The sequence below is a fragment of the Ostreococcus tauri genome (genome assembly GCF_000214015.3).
Source record: "Ostreococcus tauri WGS project CAID00000000 data, contig chromosome 06, whole genome shotgun sequence".
In the NCBI taxonomy this organism is placed as follows: Eukaryota; Viridiplantae; Chlorophyta; class Mamiellophyceae; order Mamiellales; family Bathycoccaceae; genus Ostreococcus; species Ostreococcus tauri.
The window spans coordinates 722,539-740,056 of record NC_014431.2 but is presented as its reverse complement, the minus strand read 5'-3'; the positions used below and the strand labels follow the sequence as shown (position 1 = coordinate 740,056).

The following is a 17,518-nucleotide window of genomic DNA, read 5'->3' as shown; positions in this document are numbered from 1 at the left end:
CGAGAGTTTGTTACAAGTGTGTCCGACCATCTACGGGCGCCGAGTGTGCGACACCAACGCCCGGTTCGACGCACGCACGATTGGCGTGAAACCTCACGCGAAGCTCACTCGACGATCTTCTTTGGACCGGCGTAGACCTCGCTCGGGACGCCGGTTATGAAGGAAAATAGTCCGCGACGAGGCTTGACGTCGGCGCCGTCGCTCGGCGCCGTCGCTCTCGGCGCGTTCGCGAGCTCGAGGGACAGTTCCTCGATCCGTTTCATCGCCCTAGCGAGCTCGGATTTCGTCTCCTCCTCGCTCATTTTCGCAGCTTGCGTCTCTCGCTCCAACTTTGCGAGCTTACATCGAAACGCCTCGGCGTTGGCGTTTGCCTCCTCCACTCTCGTCGCCCACTTTCGTTCGAAAACCTCATCCTGCTGCAACATCCGACGCTCTAATTCGAGCTCTACCGCCTTCAAGCGTTCGCTCGCGCGTCGCCCGCGTTCACCATCGCCTCGCTCGCGCTCCACCGCTCGCTCCGCCTTGTCCAACCTATCCGAAAGCCGCGACGTGGCCTCTTCGATCGCCCTCGCGCGTCCCTCTCCTCGCTCGCTCGCGCACTCCCTCGCCGCCGCCTCTAACGCGCGGTCCTTACGCTCGATCTCGATCGCGAGCTCTCGAGCCGCCGACCGATACCCAGCCAGTTCGAGTTTCAGGTCGTCCACGACTTCCTCCAAGACGCGAATCCGCGTCGTCCCCTCGTCATCGCTCAGGACGAACTCGGGGCGCACGGTGACGCGAAGCGTGACGCACTGTTGGTCTACATCCGACGCGTGCGTCGTCGTCGACGCGTGCGTCGTCGTCGACGCACGTTCGGAGGAGCGCTCGCGCGGCGCGGAGGTTGAATCCACATCGCGCGCGGACGACGGCTGTTCGCACGTCTCACGCGCACCGTTCCGCGCGTCGTCGGCGGGCTCGTCGGATGCGCGAGGCGGTGGAGGTTTCGCCTTGGTTCGCTTGCGGGGCATGCGATTCGGGACGCGACGACGTGTGACGCGGGGAACGCGAAGCGCTCGAGGCGAATAAATCTTCTTTTAAAACAATCTTCATCAATTCGATGCATCCGCACGCAACGCGCGATTACAGCATGCCAAAGAACGGGTTATTGATGGCGCCGTGAAGTTCCTCGCCCGCGGTCTTGAGCAAGACCTGATCGACGGACTCTTGAGGTAAGACGAGACGTTTCTCGCCTGCGTCGTCGACGATTTCCTTGAAACCAAACTCCAAGAGGTAGATCTCGCCTCCGACCGCGACGACGCGCTTTTGAAACGCTGCGTTGGAGAGCCTGATCGATCTGTACTTTTCCTCGTTCGGCGCTCGGGCGATATTTCCGAGATAGGTCAGCAGCGTGTTGAAGCACGTCGTCACGGCGTCGGCGTCCTCGGCGAAAGCCTTCTTAATGTCCACGAGGTGACGTCTTAAATTTTCCAGTTTGGACACCGGCTTGACATACATCCCCGCCTTGGCCTTGCGCTCGACCTCTTCCATCATCTCCTTAGCCCTCTTTTCCTCTCGCTCTCGCTCCTGTTCGAGCTCCTCTGGCGAAAGCTCCTCCGGCAAGCCAAGCTTTCGTCGTCGCTCCTTGCGATCCTCGTCGATTTTCGCTCGAATCTTCGCCCGCGCGCGCTCCATCTCTTCCTTCTCCGCCGCTCGCTGCTCGGCGTTTCGCTTCAAACTGAGCTCATCCTCCATTCGCTTCGCCTCGACGAGCTCCTTACCCGCACGAATGCGCTCCTGCTCTCTCAACCGCTCGCTCTCCTTCTCCTCCGCCGCTCGTCTCGCCGCGGCGTTTCTTCGCAACTCGTCCGCCTTCGCCCTCGCCTCCTCCGGCGTCAATTTACTCACCGTCTTCGCCTTTGCCCCCTCGTGCGCCTCGTCTGGAACCAACAACGGTTCGTTCACGTCCGGGTCGTCCTCGTGTCGCTCGATCCAATCGATCGCCCGTTCGCTCGAATCCGCCTTTGAAAAGTGCAGCGCCCGAATCGCCTTGTTCCTTCCGAATCCCATGAGTTCCGTCAACTCTTTCAGTAAATCCTCGCGGACGCGCGGTTCGATCATTCGAGGTCCTTCATCCGCCGTCGTCGTCGCCGTCGCCGCGCCGCTTTGCTCGCTCGCCGGTCCGTTCTCGTGCGCATCTTCCATTAATGAATCTTCATCGCCGTGAAAGTTTTCGTGTCCCGTCGCCGCGCCGTGCGTCTTCGCCGCGTCTAAGTCGTCGAAGGTCTCTCCGCATTCCCCGCACTTCACGCGCATCGGTCGTTCGATCGCCGTCTTCGCCGCGCGGCGACGGTTTGTGCGGAAGAGTCCTCTCGAATGAGATCCTGGTGGTCGGCGCGTTCGCGGCGCGCGTCGTCGGGCGCGCGGGCCGTGGCCGTGGTGCGTCGTTGTGTACTGATTACATCGGACGGTCAACGGGTCCATCGAGATTTTGAGGAAAACAAAAGTCGCGTGATGAGCGAGCGTGATGAGCGTGGTCGTCGAGCGCGTCGCGGCGACGACGACGAGTGGGCTCGTTCCGTTTGTTTATTCGGAATCGGAACCCGCCGACTCGCGCGCGAGCTCCTCGGCGAGCTCGCGTTCAGCCGCGGCGACGGCCTCGTCGGCCTCGCGAAGAGCGCGGGCTTCTTCATCATCTTCATCTTCGTCGTCGTGATCGAACTCGGACGCCTCGGCGGGTTCGTGTTCGTCGTCGAGAGAGGCCCAAGCGCCCGTGGCCGTGGTGGCTGATTTCACCAGGCTCGCATCCGCCGCCTCCTCCTCCGCCGAGGCAGTGGTCCACGATTCGCTGAACAAACCCGCGCCATGGAAGCTGGACCAGGCAGACTTGCGATGCTCTGCGGTCGGACCCTCGGCGGTCACCGCGGCCGGAGGCTCGTGCTCGGCGTACGGCGCCTCCAGCGGCGCCGCCACCTTGGCGCGCTTCGGCGCAACCTCCTCCGTCGCGGGTGCGATCACGCTCTCGTCCTTCGGAGCGACCTCCTTCGAGGGTTCGAATGCGTCGGAGACTGCCTCGAAGGAAAAAGTCGTCTTCGGTCCCTCGACCATCTTTCGCTTCTTTGGTTGTTCGTCGACGAATTTGGTGCCAAAAATGTCATGTCCCCCCTGCTGCGCGCGCCAAATCTTCTGCGACTCCCTGAGCTCACGATTCACCGCCGCCGGAGCGACGACTTCGGCCGCCTTACTCGCGAATCTCGCGCCCGCCCCCACCGCCCCTCGTTGCGTCGTCGGTCTAGAATCCAACGTCAGCGGAGCGCACTCCTTGCGCGCGATGGCTTCCTCCAGGCGCTCCACGAGCGCATCCTTCGACCCACCCGGATTCACCCCTCTCGCTCGGCACGCCTGTCTGAGCTCTTGCAACGTCAACGTTTTCGGATGAATCGTCTCGAATCTCGCCGCGACGTTCGCCAATTTCCCATCTCTGTTCGTGTTCCCGCTCGCGCGCACCGTCGCCGGGGCGACGCGCGCGTTGAACAGATTCGCCCCTTGGTGTTGCGCCGCCCTGTTCTCGTTCCACGTCCGCCGCGTTCGTCCGTCCGAGAACGGTGCGTTTTCATCGCCGCGCATGATCGCCTCCACGCCCGTGCTCGGCGCGTGTTTCACGACCGGGTGACTCGGATCGACGTTTCGTAATTTCACCGGTCGCGGGGCGTGGGACATGAATCCGCCGTCGTCGGCGCCGTCGTTGGGCGCGCGGACGGTGCGCAGGGGCGAGCGCGCGATGTCGTTTTCATTCGTCGTCATGACGCGCGCTCGAGGGACGCCGCGCGCGCGCGGTGGGCGCGACGTGCGTCGATGTGTGCGGACGCGTGACGGTTCTTGTCGTTCCCCTCAGTGCGCGGTCGTCGCGCCGGCGCCGCGGTTGAATGTCTATGACGGGTAATCTATCTTTCATCGCGCGCTACTCGGCGACTTGACTCGATTTGGATGGGGCGGACCACGCACCCTCGACCTCGGCGCGGGAGCCGTGACGCGAGGCGGATGACGACCCGTTCGTGGACGCGCCTCCGCCTGGCGCGTACGAGCCAACGCCGATGGCGGCTAAGAACTTTTTGGTGTTCTTGTACGGACGGAATCGGCGAGGCTTATTCTTCGCCGGTGCGTGAGACGTGTGAGATGGATGTATCTGCGTCGCGTTTTCCTTCCGCTCCGAGCGCTCGATCTCGCCGGGTGCGGACACCGAGAGTCCGCGTGTCTCCTCGACCACGGACGCCGGCGTCGGTTCGCGTCCGGCGTCGCTCTCCGTGCCGCTCGATCGCCGTTTCAGCATCATTGCCTTCGCCTTGATTCGATCAGCTGTGCGCTGGAATACAGACTTGGCGTCGATTTTATGTTCGACGTACTTGCCTCGTATGCCGACGAGTGATTTCAGCACACTCCACACGAGGTGGTTCTTGAGCTCAGCAGTTAAATCGCGCCAACGCCCGCGGTAATCGTTGTACGCAAAAGTGTCGATGCCGAATTCGTAATCCCTGAAAGCCCTCCTAATACCCTCGTAGGTCAATTTCATGTGCAAGGGGTGGATGCGGAACTCACGTAAGAAGACAACCTTAGCTTTGCTCGAGTTGTCTTCCTGTTTCGCGACGTCCTCATGTTTTACCTTGGACTGCTGGGCTACTGCGTCATTCTCCCATCGCCACTCCCTTCGGTGCGGATTTCTGGCCGGCGATACCACTGGGATTTGAAGTGGCAATAAATTTCCAACACGAGCGTTCGACGCTCGCCGTTCGTCGATACTCTCCCTAGGAGATTCGGGTAAGTCTGTCAGGTCCGATGCAGGGCGTTTGTACGCTTTTTTAAACGCGTCGTAAGCGCCCGTAGAAGTCGATGGGAAGAAGTATTTGTGAACGACCTTATACTGCGAGTGCTTTATGTTCACCTGAAACGGGAGAACACTTAACTCCAAGTGATCGTACACAGGTCGCTCGGGAGCCGAGCCAGCACGCACGGAGAAGAGGTCGATGAGAGGCGTGTCGAAATCGGCCTTCCCCTGGGACCAACGAGAAAACATATCCTCGCGATCGCCTTGATCGAGGGAAACGAGTCCTAATCCATGAAGTTTGAATCTCAGCGTCCCCGACGAATCCACCTGACGTTCCCGTGAGAGAGAGAGACGCGAAAGAGAGGCTTGTATGCACGGATGACCGCCCGCGACCAAAGTCCACGCCGCGAGCTCAACATCAAGGCTCAAACGGATGGCTGAACGACGGCGGTGCAAGCGCACTAGCTCCTCCGCCTCAGCGATCGCCGCGAGAACTCGAGCTTCCGACTTCTCCGCCTTTGACCAAAGACTGTCCATTTTTCCAAGAATCTTCTGCTTCTCGCTCGGAGCAAGCATGCTGGCGCGCCGGTAGTTCTTCTCCACGCTCTCTGCGGCCCAGCGCGCCGCAATCAAACTCCTCATTGGCTCGGCGACAACTCCCGAAGACGCGAGAGCCATGGAATCCAAAAACGTTCTATCTCGACTCTGTAATAGCTTCGCGGCCTGAGCACTCGGTCGCGGTCTTTTCACAGTCGTTGGAGTCAAGAACAGACCCTCGATGACATCAATCAACACGGCGTATTGGTTCGAGTTCATTTCGGCGATGATCTCAGGAGATCGCACGGAGAACTCACTCACGGGCTCTGCTTGCACTTCATGCACGTCTGGAGTGTCGTCGGCATCGTGCAAATCCTCAAGTCCCACTTCGTCATATGCGTAAAGCGCGTCGTCAGTGATGGAACGAGACACGGTGGTTATGACAGTTCTGTACTCGAACACCATCGTGCCAGGAGCGAAAATTCGGCGTAATAGGGATCCAGATTTTTGCCTTTCTGCTTCGCCAAACACATCATCTCGAATTAAGGAGACTTCGTTACCGGCAGAAGTCTTCTCTCGGAGCCATTGCACGCCGGCACTCAAGTCAACATTCGTCGGCGCGACGTAAGCTTGCACTTGCTGCAAAGAGACTGTAACGAGACGTTTAGGATCCGATACTCCGTCTTCAACAGTCCTACCCACCACAAGGCCACCTTCAGCGGCGAGCAACATTCTCCCAGCGGCGTTGTTACCCTTCAAGTTGAATTGTGGAGCAGTAATGCTGATCACAAAGAGCACCTTTGTGTCGGGCGCGCGCTTCGGAGATACACCCAAATCGGAGTCTTTCGCATCCGATTCTGCTCTCGCAAGTGTCTCCAAAGTCGGGACTTCGCCTAGAATCGTATCTAACGCGCGAGTTTTCATATTAGAAAGCGAGACGCGATTGGCCATCTCGACGATACGCTCGCATTCAGTCCAAGACGGTTCTCTTCGATAATTTTGAGCCGCAGCCCAAAGCTCATTGATCCATCCAAGAACAGAGTTTCTCTGTTTCGCTTCGATCAGAATCCTCGGAGTCTCGACCTCGATCTGAATACCCTCGCTCGACACGGACTCTTCTGCTTTCTGAATGATCTCTACGCGTCGAGTGTCTAGAACCAAGGTGGGATCAGTGGACGTCGGGCGGGCTCCCGTCGAGTGCGGCGACGTTCCTCCCATGATCGGACTAGTCGTGCTCCCTTGCAACATGTCCTTGATCACGTCATCCAGCTCGGCGAAATTGAGCCGCCTCGAAATTGATTTATTCGCCAAACGGAATGATCTCATCGGACTTATCGCCTTGACTTCTGAATCTTCTGGCCCCTCCGGGACGTGGAACTGCGACGCGTTTGCTCGAATGGTGAACTCGATGTTGGCGCGAGGCGCCTTTTTCGCCAGAACGTTGACCGAGTGGAGAGAAAAGCACGCACCGAACGCACTTTCTGTTTCGTCGCTCGATGAGTTGACCACGTGAATCACGTTAGACGTGATGACTGTATCCACGCTCTTGAAAAGATCCACCAAGCTGATGGATTCTGGGTGTTTGACTCTGCGTGGAGCGCCCCACGGTCGGAAATTCCAAATATTGCGGAGCGCAATCATCGGACTTTGCATCGCACGCTTCCACCTGCTCGCAAACTCAACGTCATCTGGAGTCAGCGCGAATGTGGGTTGAGAGTATTCGTTCGGCGAAACTCTCGATGTCTGCTCTCTAATTCGCTCCACGAAACAGTCCAACTCTGCACTCTGCTCCACGTGTTTTTTTACGAAATCCTCCTTAGAATCAAGTGTTACGTCGAGATCGACGAAGCACGCCGTGGACGACGTCAAGTCTTTTGAGAATAATTCGTGTCCCGTCGCTGAATCGTGCCGGTACAGAGTGCGATGACCATCGCCTTCATCAAGTTTTGACTTGAACTCGTACGCAGCCGATACACACATCACTGGGAAGACAACCATGTGGTGCTTCGCTACGTCTTCGCTCGTACTCGAGGGGTTGCTGGGAAGCGGACAATCCTCGTTGTCTTGAATTCTCGATACGCTGAAATCTGAACAGCGCAACAACATGTGACGAGGTCGAAGATTGAGTTCCCACACATCGGCATAGAATTCGAGTTCGCTTCTAAACTTTTCGCCACCGTGCGCCCCTAGATTCTCGATTCGTCCTTGAGCATCCATCTTCAATGACGTTTGCATTAAATGCACGCGCATCATCCCGCGCCACGTATGTCTCAACATATCCCACCAGGGCATGCTTGGTGGACGGGGGTCGGCGGCGTTGTACTCCAGCGTTGGCGGTCGTCCTCCACCACCACCAGGCAGGTGCTTATGAAGTCGCGGAAGGACGAGTCTCGTCGTGAGCTCTCGAGACATGTTGAACAGGTACGGTTCAATCGCCGTCGCCATAGAGATTTCTGCGCCAACGAGTCTGAGATCGGCATCCGTGAACCACATGGGTTGTGGACGAGACGGAGTGTCCGGCCCGTTCGTCTTTGACCAGCGCCTCCTTCCCACACCGATTACCACCTGCCCATCTAGGATGTGTGGCGCGTACTGCCTCGCCTGAACAAAGCTTCCCGCAAGCATCGCTTCGTCACACGCGAAGAGAGGTCGCTCGTCCAAATCTGCGACGCAGACGCGCACGTTGGTCATGTTTGTATTCATGGTGAACACGTTCTGCATTTGTAACGCCACAGAGTTGCTGTAAGGATTATCAACGCGACGAACGATCTGAGCGGATCGCTGGGCGAGCTCATCGCCGGCCCCTTTTCCTCCGCCCCAGACGCCAACTGATCGGATTCCACCCATGGTCATGTGAAGCGCACTTCCGCCGCCCGTGCGCAAAAAATCCTTATGATGGAAGACCAACGATGTCACCTCTTCAATCGCCTCTTCGCTCGACTCTTTGAGTGCCATGCTGGCCATGCAACCACCTAACACGGCCTGTCGCGCCCGTAAAAATCTCTCCAAACGGTTTGTATCTTCAACATCGATTTCAATATTCGTCACCAGAACGTCAATCTCGTTCACCGGTTGGAATGGAGACGACTCGTCAAAAATTGGCTCCTCAGGGGTCATAGAAACGCGCGCTTTCTTCGTTTCTTTCTTCGCTCCCTCGCAGATGACGTCCCTCAACGCCTGTTCACCGGCAATCATAGCTTGCGCCGCATCTCCAAGGTCTAAACCCGCGGGGAGCATGAGTTTTGCACCCTCAACCGTCACGCCAAACTTGCGGCGTTCGCGCACGTCCTCTTCTTCTTCATGGACTATCGCTTGGACGTGAGGTCGAGATCGACCCTCGCAATCCAACTCAAATATGACGAGATTAATCGTCGTGATGTCGTGGCCGTTTAAGCCGAAAGTCCCTTCTCGAACACAGCAACTCTTCTTGAGGGAATTCGCTTCTAGCGCTGTGAATGATATTTGCGCACAAGCGCCAGGTGTAATGAAGAATGATCCACTGACGCTTCGTACGTCGATTGTGACATCAAACTTCTTTTTCACCTCAGTGGATACTCGGTTGACATCAGACGGCGTTTTTGGGGACGGCTTCGCGGACTTTGCTAGATGTGCTAGCTTGAGCGCCAAGAAGTGCACATCAGGCTCCCAATCGAATTCGACACCGTCAACGGCAACGTTCGCTCGATTCTCCTCTCCCGTTTTGTACTTTACATCGAAGTTCCCGAAGAGCATGACACGATTACTCTCTACCGCAGTGGACTCGTAATCGATTCGACTTACCCACGTATCATCCTCGTTCTCACCGTCTAAGGACTGTCCCGGCGACGACGCTTTTCCGGAAATGGTGTCAAACATGGAAATTGTGAAACCACCAGCGACGACGTCTATGTCCGTTTCTTGGCGGGTGATTTCGGCAAGCGGACACATCAATTCGAGCGCGCAGATGACAGCCTTGTTGCCTCGCGAGTTCTGTGGTATTTCACCGAATGTTGAATACGGCGTCATCGAGCACTTTGCGCGCACCGCGGTGTCCACCATGGACAAGCGCATCATCTTGGCGCTCGGTGACCTTGTCGTGTGCTCTTTATCGTCAGATTTGGGAGCCTTGGCCGCGGACACCGCCGCCTTCATGCTCGACGCGGCTCGTTCAATCTTCAGTACTAGAGCAGCGGCTTCGTCCATGTCCACATCGAGCGTTGATCCCTCCAATTCCACAGCGCTTCCTTCGCTCTCAGAGCTCGAGAAGCGCGCGCTTTCGAATTGCACAACGGGATGAAATCCAGGAATCCCAAATTGTGCGCGTGATAGCGTGCACACACCGCGCTTACATGATACATTCATATCCACCACGAGCTCATTCTGTGCGTCTTCGACTAACTTCCCGTATCGTCCTATAATTTGTTTCGTGGAAAGCACACACGTCGCCGAACCCTCGTCGTCGAAGGCGTGCACACTAAACGACTTGACGCAAGAAGCGTGCGCGTCGATGACGTCCCACGGTATGTCGCTTCGACGCTTTGAAGGAGGTTTCGTCTCGCCGTCCTTCTTCTTCGATTTCGATCTCGACTTGAGAGCGACGATGAGATCAGCCAAATCAGCGTGATGCCTGAGTTCGCACTTGTCGATCTCAAACGCCGCCGTCGCCGGTAACTTTTCCTCGTCGTCCAGAATCTTCTCCGATAAAGCCAACGCCATCGACGCGCTCATACCGGTGCAGATTGCGAGCTTCTTGTGCTTATCGTGAATGAATTTTGCATCTTCAGCTGAGAACGTAAACTCCGCCCACGGGTCACTCCCGAACGAAGTCAAGGCGAAGGGCGACTGCGTCGTGTCCCTCTTGCGAAACAACCTGAAACCTCGCCCGGATTCGCTCAGTCTCTCGACAGAGCCTTGAACTTTATTCAAAACAAAACTAATCGGCGCGTTCTCATCCCTGTCTTCTATAAGAACTCGCTTGAACTCCACCGCGCACTTCCTCGGCATTTTGAGCAACCCCTGGACGGCTTTGTGTGGTCCCTTTGTCGACGTGGACGGCTTCTCTACGACACTATCGCGTGAATTGTTCACCCCGCCGCCGCGACGTTTGACTAGAGACAGCGTCGCCCCACTCAACCCGGCGTGCACGGGCACGATTGCCTTCGACTCTGCGTCGAACTCAGCGGCGACGTGCACGTTGGCATCCGTCAAGCTCCAACCGTCTTTCCCTCGTAAGACACGAGCGGTGATGAGCGATTTTAACCGCGCGCTCGTGGATCCTGACGATTCAAACGTCATCTTGTCACAAAAGAACGTGTCCACGCTCAAATCGTCCTCTTCGCGAACGGTGAGCGACACCACCGTGACGTCGACAAAGGACGCGATGCCCTTGATCAACCGCCATTTGTTCCGTGTCATCCCTCCACCGCTCGACTTTGGCTTTTCCTTGGATGCGCTCGGATACTTCTCTGGCATCTCACTCATCTTCTCCTCGCCACTCGCGCGGCGGGTGACGATCTCAATCCCGCTAAACACGAACGCCATCCTGAGCGACCCCACGCCGAACCGTACGAATCTGCGCGCGCTCCTCGGCGTACCCTCCTCCGACTGCGATCCCGGGCTCCCCGCCCTCGGCGTCACGTCCGCGAACTCCGTGAGCGCGCGCCCGTTCCCAAACATACCGTTCCCAAGTCCTCTTGCGCTCACCGGAGGCAAACCATCCCTCAGATGTTTCCCTCTCACCTTTCTGAGCGCGAAATTTAACAACCACGCGAGCGCCGTCGCCGCGCTCCCCGCGTACGCCGCCTCCTCGATCGACACGCTCCGTATTCGCGACCTTTTATCACCGTCAAACGTTATCTTTATCCCTCGCACGCGCGCCAGTCCCACGCTCTCGATCGTCACCGCGATTCCTCGCTTACTCGCGTGACTCGCCTGCGTTTTCGAAACCGCGCCGTCAGTCGCTCCGCCTCTCTGAATTAATCCAATCCAATCCATCCATTCCTCGTTCCCATCGCGTCGAGCGTCCGCGCGCGCGGCGACGCGACGCGTGACGACGACTGCCGTCTTCGCCAACGCCCGCGCGCGGTCGATGCGCGCGCGCGCGCGTCGTGCGCACCGTGACGGAGATGATCCGAGCCAAAGCGTTGGTGCAAGAGAAAACCAATGCGATGGCGACGACGACGGCGATCGCGATCGTTCCGGAGCCCAGGTAGAGGGTCGCGAGCTCGCGCGACCGCTCGGGGAGTTGATCCATCGCGCTCGACGGGAGGTTGGGGAGCGCGGACGCGGGGAGGTGTGAGGGACGCGCGGCGAGGCGAAGGACCCAACCGCGCGCGGACGCCGCGTTACACGGAATGAACGCGATTACGTGCGCTAGAGTGAGACGCGACGGGATACGTGCGATGGAATCGTGCGAGCGAAATTGCGCGCACGCGACGCGACGGCGTCTCGCGCGTCGAAAAGACGACGCGCGTGATGGAAGCTGGCGAGACGAGCGAGCGCGTCGGCGGCGCACCGGCGGGCGCCGACGCGCTCGTAGCGCTCACTCGCTCGCTCGAGGGCGTCTATCACGCGAGGCGCGATAGATGTGAGCTCGTCATCATCGCTCGCGGTATCGATGAGCGATCGCGCGGCGATGACGTACGCCCTGGCTTGGACGCGCAAGTCGTCGCTCGCGAGCAAATCGAGCAATCGCACGTCCAACGCATCCCGAGCGAGTTGGGCGTGGGACGAACCCAGGGCGAGCCAGCACTCGCACACAATGCAGAACGCTCGCGAACGCATCATTTCGAGACTACGCTCGGCGGCTCGAAGCTCGAGAGGAAGCGCGCGCATCAACGCCGACGTCGGCGCGCCAGCATTCAAGTGCGTCTCGGCGAGCGTGAGCTCGGCGCGCATGGCGGAATGTTCATCCTTCACCGCGTTGGCTTCGTCCACGATAGCAACCAATGCTTTCTGTGCCTCGTCGAAATCGCCCATCAACCGTTTCAAGTCGGCCAGTAACCACTCGGACTCGAAACGAAGCGCGTCGCCCACGCCCACCGCGTCGTCTACCAAATCGCGCATGCGAAGCGCCGCATCGCGCGCCGCGGCGTAGTCTCCGACGCCGACGGCGCGCGCGTACTCCAGCCTGAAGAATGCGATGGCAGTGATCCTGTTGGACGACCCCCGGGGCCCGAACATTCGCTCGACACGTTCACAGATGTCGCTTGCAGCTTCGAAGCCTTCGCATTCGCTCGTGGAAGCGATGAGAGACGCGCAACTTGCTGCTGTCTCGTCAGCAGTAGCGTCGCGATCGTGGTATATCTGCCTTGTAGCGTACATAGAACCAATTTGTTTGCATCCGTATACGTTCCAGCCCTCGGCAGCGAGCGTGGAGGCGGTTCCTGCCAATGACTTGAACGCCATCGCCGTGGAGCTCGTCGTGTAGGCGCTCATAGGAATTGTCGGGAAGCCTTTTGGCGGCGGGTACATATCGTTCCCGACGCTCATCGACGCTACATTTCCACCGGCGACTCGTGACATCGTCACAGCCGCAATAGACGCGGGAGCAGCGGCGACCAGATGCGAGAGGTGCCTCATCAACTCAACATCCGCCAAACTTTGCGTCGCCATTGCTGGCGTGGAAACATTGGAGTCTGCTCTCCGCGTCGAATGCGCCCTGGAGTCCGCAATCATGCGGGACTTTGATTCTAAACTATTGGACGGATTGTCAATCGCATGCTTTATCATCGCGAGGGAGGCGTACGCGACCAGGTGCGGTGAGGCGATATCGGCGGCTTGCGCCGCTAATCGCCGCAACAGCGTGGGCAGTTGCGCATCTCTACGAAGCGCTCTTCCCGACGTTTCCACGGGCGCTCGCGACAGGAGCGCCGTCGTTAATGCCAATGCGTGCGCTAGCGATGCCTCATCACCATTTTGCTGCGCCGTTCGCACCGCCTCCGATATTGCCACCATGGCTTCGTCCACGTGCGAAAATTCGAGTTGCATTGAAGCGAGCGCTAAGAGCGCCGTTTGTAAACGCTCTCGCCCCGCGTTGGCGCTCTCGAATCCACCGATGACTCTCGATCGACCTGGTTCAGATAGTAAATCATCGTGCTCGCCGCTCGTGTCGAAATGACGATGTAAGTGTTCGATGGCGCTCGAGTAATCTCTCCTGCGCAGCGCCTCTGCGTGTTTGAGATAGTGCAACGTCGGGAGCTCAGGTGCGAGCTCGCTCAAGGTCTCCAGCGCATCTCTCGGGAGTACCGAATCGGCATCGACCGATCGGGTGTCGTACTTTTCTACCGCTCTCACCGCGAGCGCAGTGAGCGCGTCCGGGGCCTCGCACGCGAGCAGCGATGGGTCGTCCTCCTCTCCCGAGTCGTCCTCTTCATCGCACGCCCGAGCGAACGCGTCGGCGTACGCTCGTGTGGACTCCAACAACTCGATCGTCGCCTCGAACGGTAAAAGATCAAACCCCAAGCAACATCTCCTCAGGAACAATCCGATCGACGACCAGCTGTCGACATGGATGCCCTCGAATCCGAGTTCCCGTTCGACACCCTCCGCGCGCGCGTTCGCCGCTATTGCCCGCGCGTCCTCAAAAAACGCCTCTAAATCATCCAAACTCTCGCTCACCGCGAACAACTCTTCCCTCAATCTCCGCGTGCACCACCACTCGATTCGCTTCATCGTCCTCTCATCCGTTTCATCGCCGAACGAGTGCCTCACCGCGCTTCGCGTCGCTCGACACAGCGCTCTCGGCCCGCGCGCGCGGACCCCGCGCCCAGTCTCTTCATCGCTCTGCCACGCGCGCGCGAACGCCCGACGCATCCGCATCACCACCCGCGACGTCGTAAAGTCCAACTCGCGTCCGTCACCGCTCGACACGAGTCCCGGGAACGGATCGGTGACGGATAAAACATCTCTCCATCGATGTTCGAATGAATCAACCTCGAGCGTGAGTTTCGTCGCGGTGACGCACCGCGCGACGTCGCTCGCGCTCGGCGCGCTTCGCGTTCGAACGTGCTCGAGGGCGATGTCGGAGACCCCGGTCGAGTCGTGCGGGGATTCCGCCATCGAGGGGGACGAAGAGGAATGAGGTGGGAATGGGAAGAGACCGTCTGTCGCGCGCGCGTTTGAATCAAAGCGCCAAAGACGGCGCGCGTTGGTACATATGTGCAAATTAATCTAATGGGCGTCGACGCGGGTTTGGGTCTTGGACAAAATGCGCGTGAGCCAGTCACCCATGTGGGTCTCTCTTCGACCGCCGGCGGCGCTGGCGAGGTGGGCGAGTCGAGCGAGCACGCGTTGGGCTCGCGAGGAGCGACGGAGGTAAGACATGTGCTCCTCGTAGTGGTCGTCCAGGAGAGCCTTCACGAGACGAATGGCGTGCAGTAGGGAGGCGTTCGAGGCGCTCACCTTGCTCGGCAGCGGTGAGACGTACTCCTCTACGGCCACGGCGGCGAGAACGTCCAGGGCTCTCGCGTCTAGCGCGGCGGCGCCGAAGCGTTGCCAGCCGATGAACGCGAGTGTACGCAAGACGCGAAGCGCCGCTTCCTGGAGTACACCACTCTGCTCAGCCGACATCGGCAACACGAATGAATGCTTGATATCGAATCCCAAACCATTCTCCTCCACGCAATCGCTCCTTAGACAACTCAGGATGGCACCAAAAAGCGTCGCGTTCTTTCTTCGTTCGGAAGACGGCGGTTTTTCCAACCCTCGCTCAACTTCGAGGGGCTCGCAGAGGAGCGCCTGAAACTCGAGCGTTGGTGCGAGCGCTCTGACAAGCATCAGGGCTAAAAACCTCGTCCCACTCGGGGCGACTGGCTTCAAACATGATCCAAATCCTGAGCGTTTGCGCGCTACGGCGGCAAATGCGCCTCGTTCGCATTCCACATCGCTCGCGAATCGTATAAGCGCAATCAAAACGACGTCTACGACTTGCCATTGACCCTCACACTTTGCATCGTGCAAAATACGAATCAAGGTTTCGAGAAATGGCGCAGCTTCTAGAGAATCACCGTCTTGACTCGCCGCAAAGCGCCTCGCAGTCTTGGACAGTTTTGGTGTGGCTGCCGCTGCGTGATTGGTCAGAACCATGGGCGCCGGCACGAATATCCGTGAGCTCTGAGCCCTGGGATGCGGAACTAGCGTGCCCATACCCGCACCACCGATGCCTGGAATCCCCGCCAGCGAGGGCGGCGGAGCTCCGTGGGCCGTGACACTCGTCACCGCGAGCCTTTTGCTTCGCGCGCCGCACGCGCCTAACACGATGCTCATACTGCGAGCGTCAATCATCGCCAAGGCGGAAAGAACTCGCAGCACGGACGTCAGGTGCTCGTAATGCGACGACGACGCTATAACCATCGACGTTTTCACTATGGACTCGATCAGCGCTCGCATGAGGGCGGGCGTGGCATCAGGATTTTTCGCTAAACGCATCAGTGCCTCTCGCACGGGCTGTATCAGCTCCACGTTAACAGCCGATGAATCGCTAGAGGTGGCTAAGAACCTGCTCACTTCCGACGGAACCTCGCCCATAAGTCGAGCGAACGCACTATCGGTCAAGGCGTATCCGCCGACTGCGCCCTGATAAAGCGTCGCTGCGACGTCCGGTGGCGCCATCGGCAGGGTCAACGTGAGCGTCCGAGGCTTTGGAATCGATCGCACACCGTCACCGTCATCCGCCACGCCGAGCTCACCGGGTGTGCGAGTACTCGCCCCACCCGTGATACCACTCGCCCCACCCGTGCGCTGCCGCTTACTCGCTCCTTGTACCTCGCGACTCTCCGAGACGTCTCCGCTAGGCGGTCTCTTCTGTCCAGCGGTGGCTCGCGCTCTGCGCTCCGCTCGGACCTCGGCCGCGAGCCTCGTCCGCTCCTCGTTCGCCGCTCGCAATTTCGCTCGCGCGTCGTCCTCAGCGCGTCGTATCTCAGCCACCTCTTCCTCCTTAAACGCGAGTTTCGATCGAAGCGTCGTCAACTGCTGCTTCAAATCTTGCACCTCGGCTCGCGCGACGGCGCTCGCCGCTGACACCCCACCTTTGTTGGGAGATTCACCCCCGTAACGCGTCTGCGGCGCCCCTCCACCAACGATGACGTTCCCACTCGTCCCCGTTCCTCGCCCGCTCGTCTCTCGACGCAAGTTTTCATTCTCCCGCTCCACCATGTCCAGCTTGGACCGCAACATCCCGAGCCGAGCGTCTCGCTCCACCAACATCTGCCTCAACGCCGACGCGTCCGTCTCCATCGAGCCGGACGCGGTCCTTCCCACCACACCCGTCGTCATCGGCGGCACCGTCGCCACCCTCGTCCCAGTCTCCGTCGCGCGTCCGCCGTTCCGACTCTCGTCCGCCCGCCGCGTCGCGCGTTCCGAAACCAACGCGTCCGCAATGCTACGAACCGCGGCAAAACATCCATCCAATCGCGTCGTCAGTCTCGCGGTCGCCCGGGCGCGTCGTCTCCGGCGCACGCGTCGCGTCGTCATCGTCCACCGCCTCCTCGTCGTCGTCAGCGCGCACGAACGTACGAACGAGTGGCACACGTTTGCATTCATTCATTCATTCATTCATTCATTCGCGTCGTCGTCTCGTCGTCGTCGTCGTCGCCGTCGCGAACGCACCTCCCAGCGCGCGCCCAGAACCCATCATCGTCGTCATCCGCGTCGTCGTCCATCGCACGACGCGTCGACGTCGACGAATGCGGCGCGCGAGGATGACTTTTCAAATATTGTGCACGCCGAGCGACAGACCGCGTCGCGCGACGCCCTCGAATGGCGTCTGCGTCGCCCGCGCCCGCGTCGCGCGCGTCGCGAGCGAACGGGTGGAACCCCGCGCGCGTGGGGTCGACGCGAGGGCGTCCACGGAGGACGGTGCGCGAGCGCGCGCGCGTCGAACGCGCGTCGAAGACGATTCGTGGCACCGCGTCAAACGATGGATTCGCCGTCGGTGACGACGACGTGCGCGTCTTGGACGCGCGTGAACCGGTCGATCCCGACGAACGATTGATTAATGATGATTTAGCGCCGGTGACGGCGCGTGAGAGGACGTTTACGACGAAGGATGTCGCGGCGTTGTGGGTGGGCATCGTGTGTTGCGTCCCGGCGTGGACGTTGATTTCATCCGTGTGCGCGATCGGGTTCTCGGCCGCGGAAGCGATGACGACGATCGCGATCGCGAACGTGATCGTGTTGGCGCCCATGGTGGCGAACGGGTACGCG

General features: G+C 59.4%; 7 protein-coding genes across 7 annotated transcripts; 1 reads left to right on the top strand and 6 right to left on the bottom strand.

Annotated features, from left to right (window-relative positions):
• Positions 1-104: 104 nt before the first annotated feature.
• OT_ostta06g04330 (unnamed product) lies at positions 105-1,007 on the bottom strand (the record flags this gene model as incomplete). Its single annotated transcript, XM_022984115.1, has 1 exon — positions 105-1,007. One exon carries the CDS (start codon positions 1,005-1,007, stop codon positions 105-107), a length of 903 nt encoding a protein of 300 aa, XP_022839308.1.
• Positions 1,008-1,119: 112 nt separating this feature from the next.
• OT_ostta06g04320 (UBA-like) lies at positions 1,120-2,292 on the bottom strand (the record flags this gene model as incomplete). Its single annotated transcript, XM_003080031.2, has 1 exon — positions 1,120-2,292. The coding sequence occupies one exon, from the start codon at positions 2,290-2,292 to the stop codon at positions 1,120-1,122; it is 1,173 nt and encodes a 390-aa protein (XP_003080079.2).
• A 270-nt stretch (positions 2,293-2,562) lies between these two features.
• On the bottom strand, positions 2,563-3,780 carry OT_ostta06g04310 (SAP domain; the record flags this gene model as incomplete). The annotated part of the gene is made up of 1 exon (XM_003080030.1): positions 2,563-3,780. One exon carries the CDS (start codon positions 3,778-3,780, stop codon positions 2,563-2,565), a length of 1,218 nt encoding a protein of 405 aa, XP_003080078.1.
• A 157-nt stretch (positions 3,781-3,937) lies between these two features.
• On the bottom strand, positions 3,938-11,567 carry OT_ostta06g04300 (FMP27, C-terminal; the record flags this gene model as incomplete). The annotated part of the gene is made up of 2 exons (XM_022984114.1): positions 3,938-11,245; positions 11,430-11,567. The coding sequence occupies 2 exons, from the start codon at positions 11,565-11,567 to the stop codon at positions 3,938-3,940; spliced, it is 7,446 nt and encodes a 2,481-aa protein (XP_022839307.1).
• Positions 11,568-11,686: 119 nt separating this feature from the next.
• Positions 11,687-14,374, bottom strand: OT_ostta06g04290 (Apc5/TPR19 domain; the record flags this gene model as incomplete). The annotated part of the gene is made up of 1 exon (XM_003080028.2): positions 11,687-14,374. The coding sequence occupies one exon, from the start codon at positions 14,372-14,374 to the stop codon at positions 11,687-11,689; it is 2,688 nt and encodes an 895-aa protein (XP_003080076.2).
• Positions 14,375-14,485: 111 nt separating this feature from the next.
• OT_ostta06g04280 (unnamed product) lies at positions 14,486-16,974 on the bottom strand (the record flags this gene model as incomplete). Its single annotated transcript, XM_003080027.1, has 2 exons — positions 14,486-16,694; positions 16,922-16,974. 2 exons carry the CDS (start codon positions 16,972-16,974, stop codon positions 14,486-14,488), a joined length of 2,262 nt encoding a protein of 753 aa, XP_003080075.1.
• Positions 16,975-17,071: 97 nt separating this feature from the next.
• On the top strand, positions 17,072-17,518 carry OT_ostta06g04270 (Permease, cytosine/purines, uracil,thiamine,allantoin; the record flags this gene model as incomplete). Its single annotated transcript, XM_022984113.1, has 1 exon — positions 17,072-17,518. A coding segment is annotated over one exon (447 nt), but the record flags the coding sequence as incomplete, so codon positions are not given.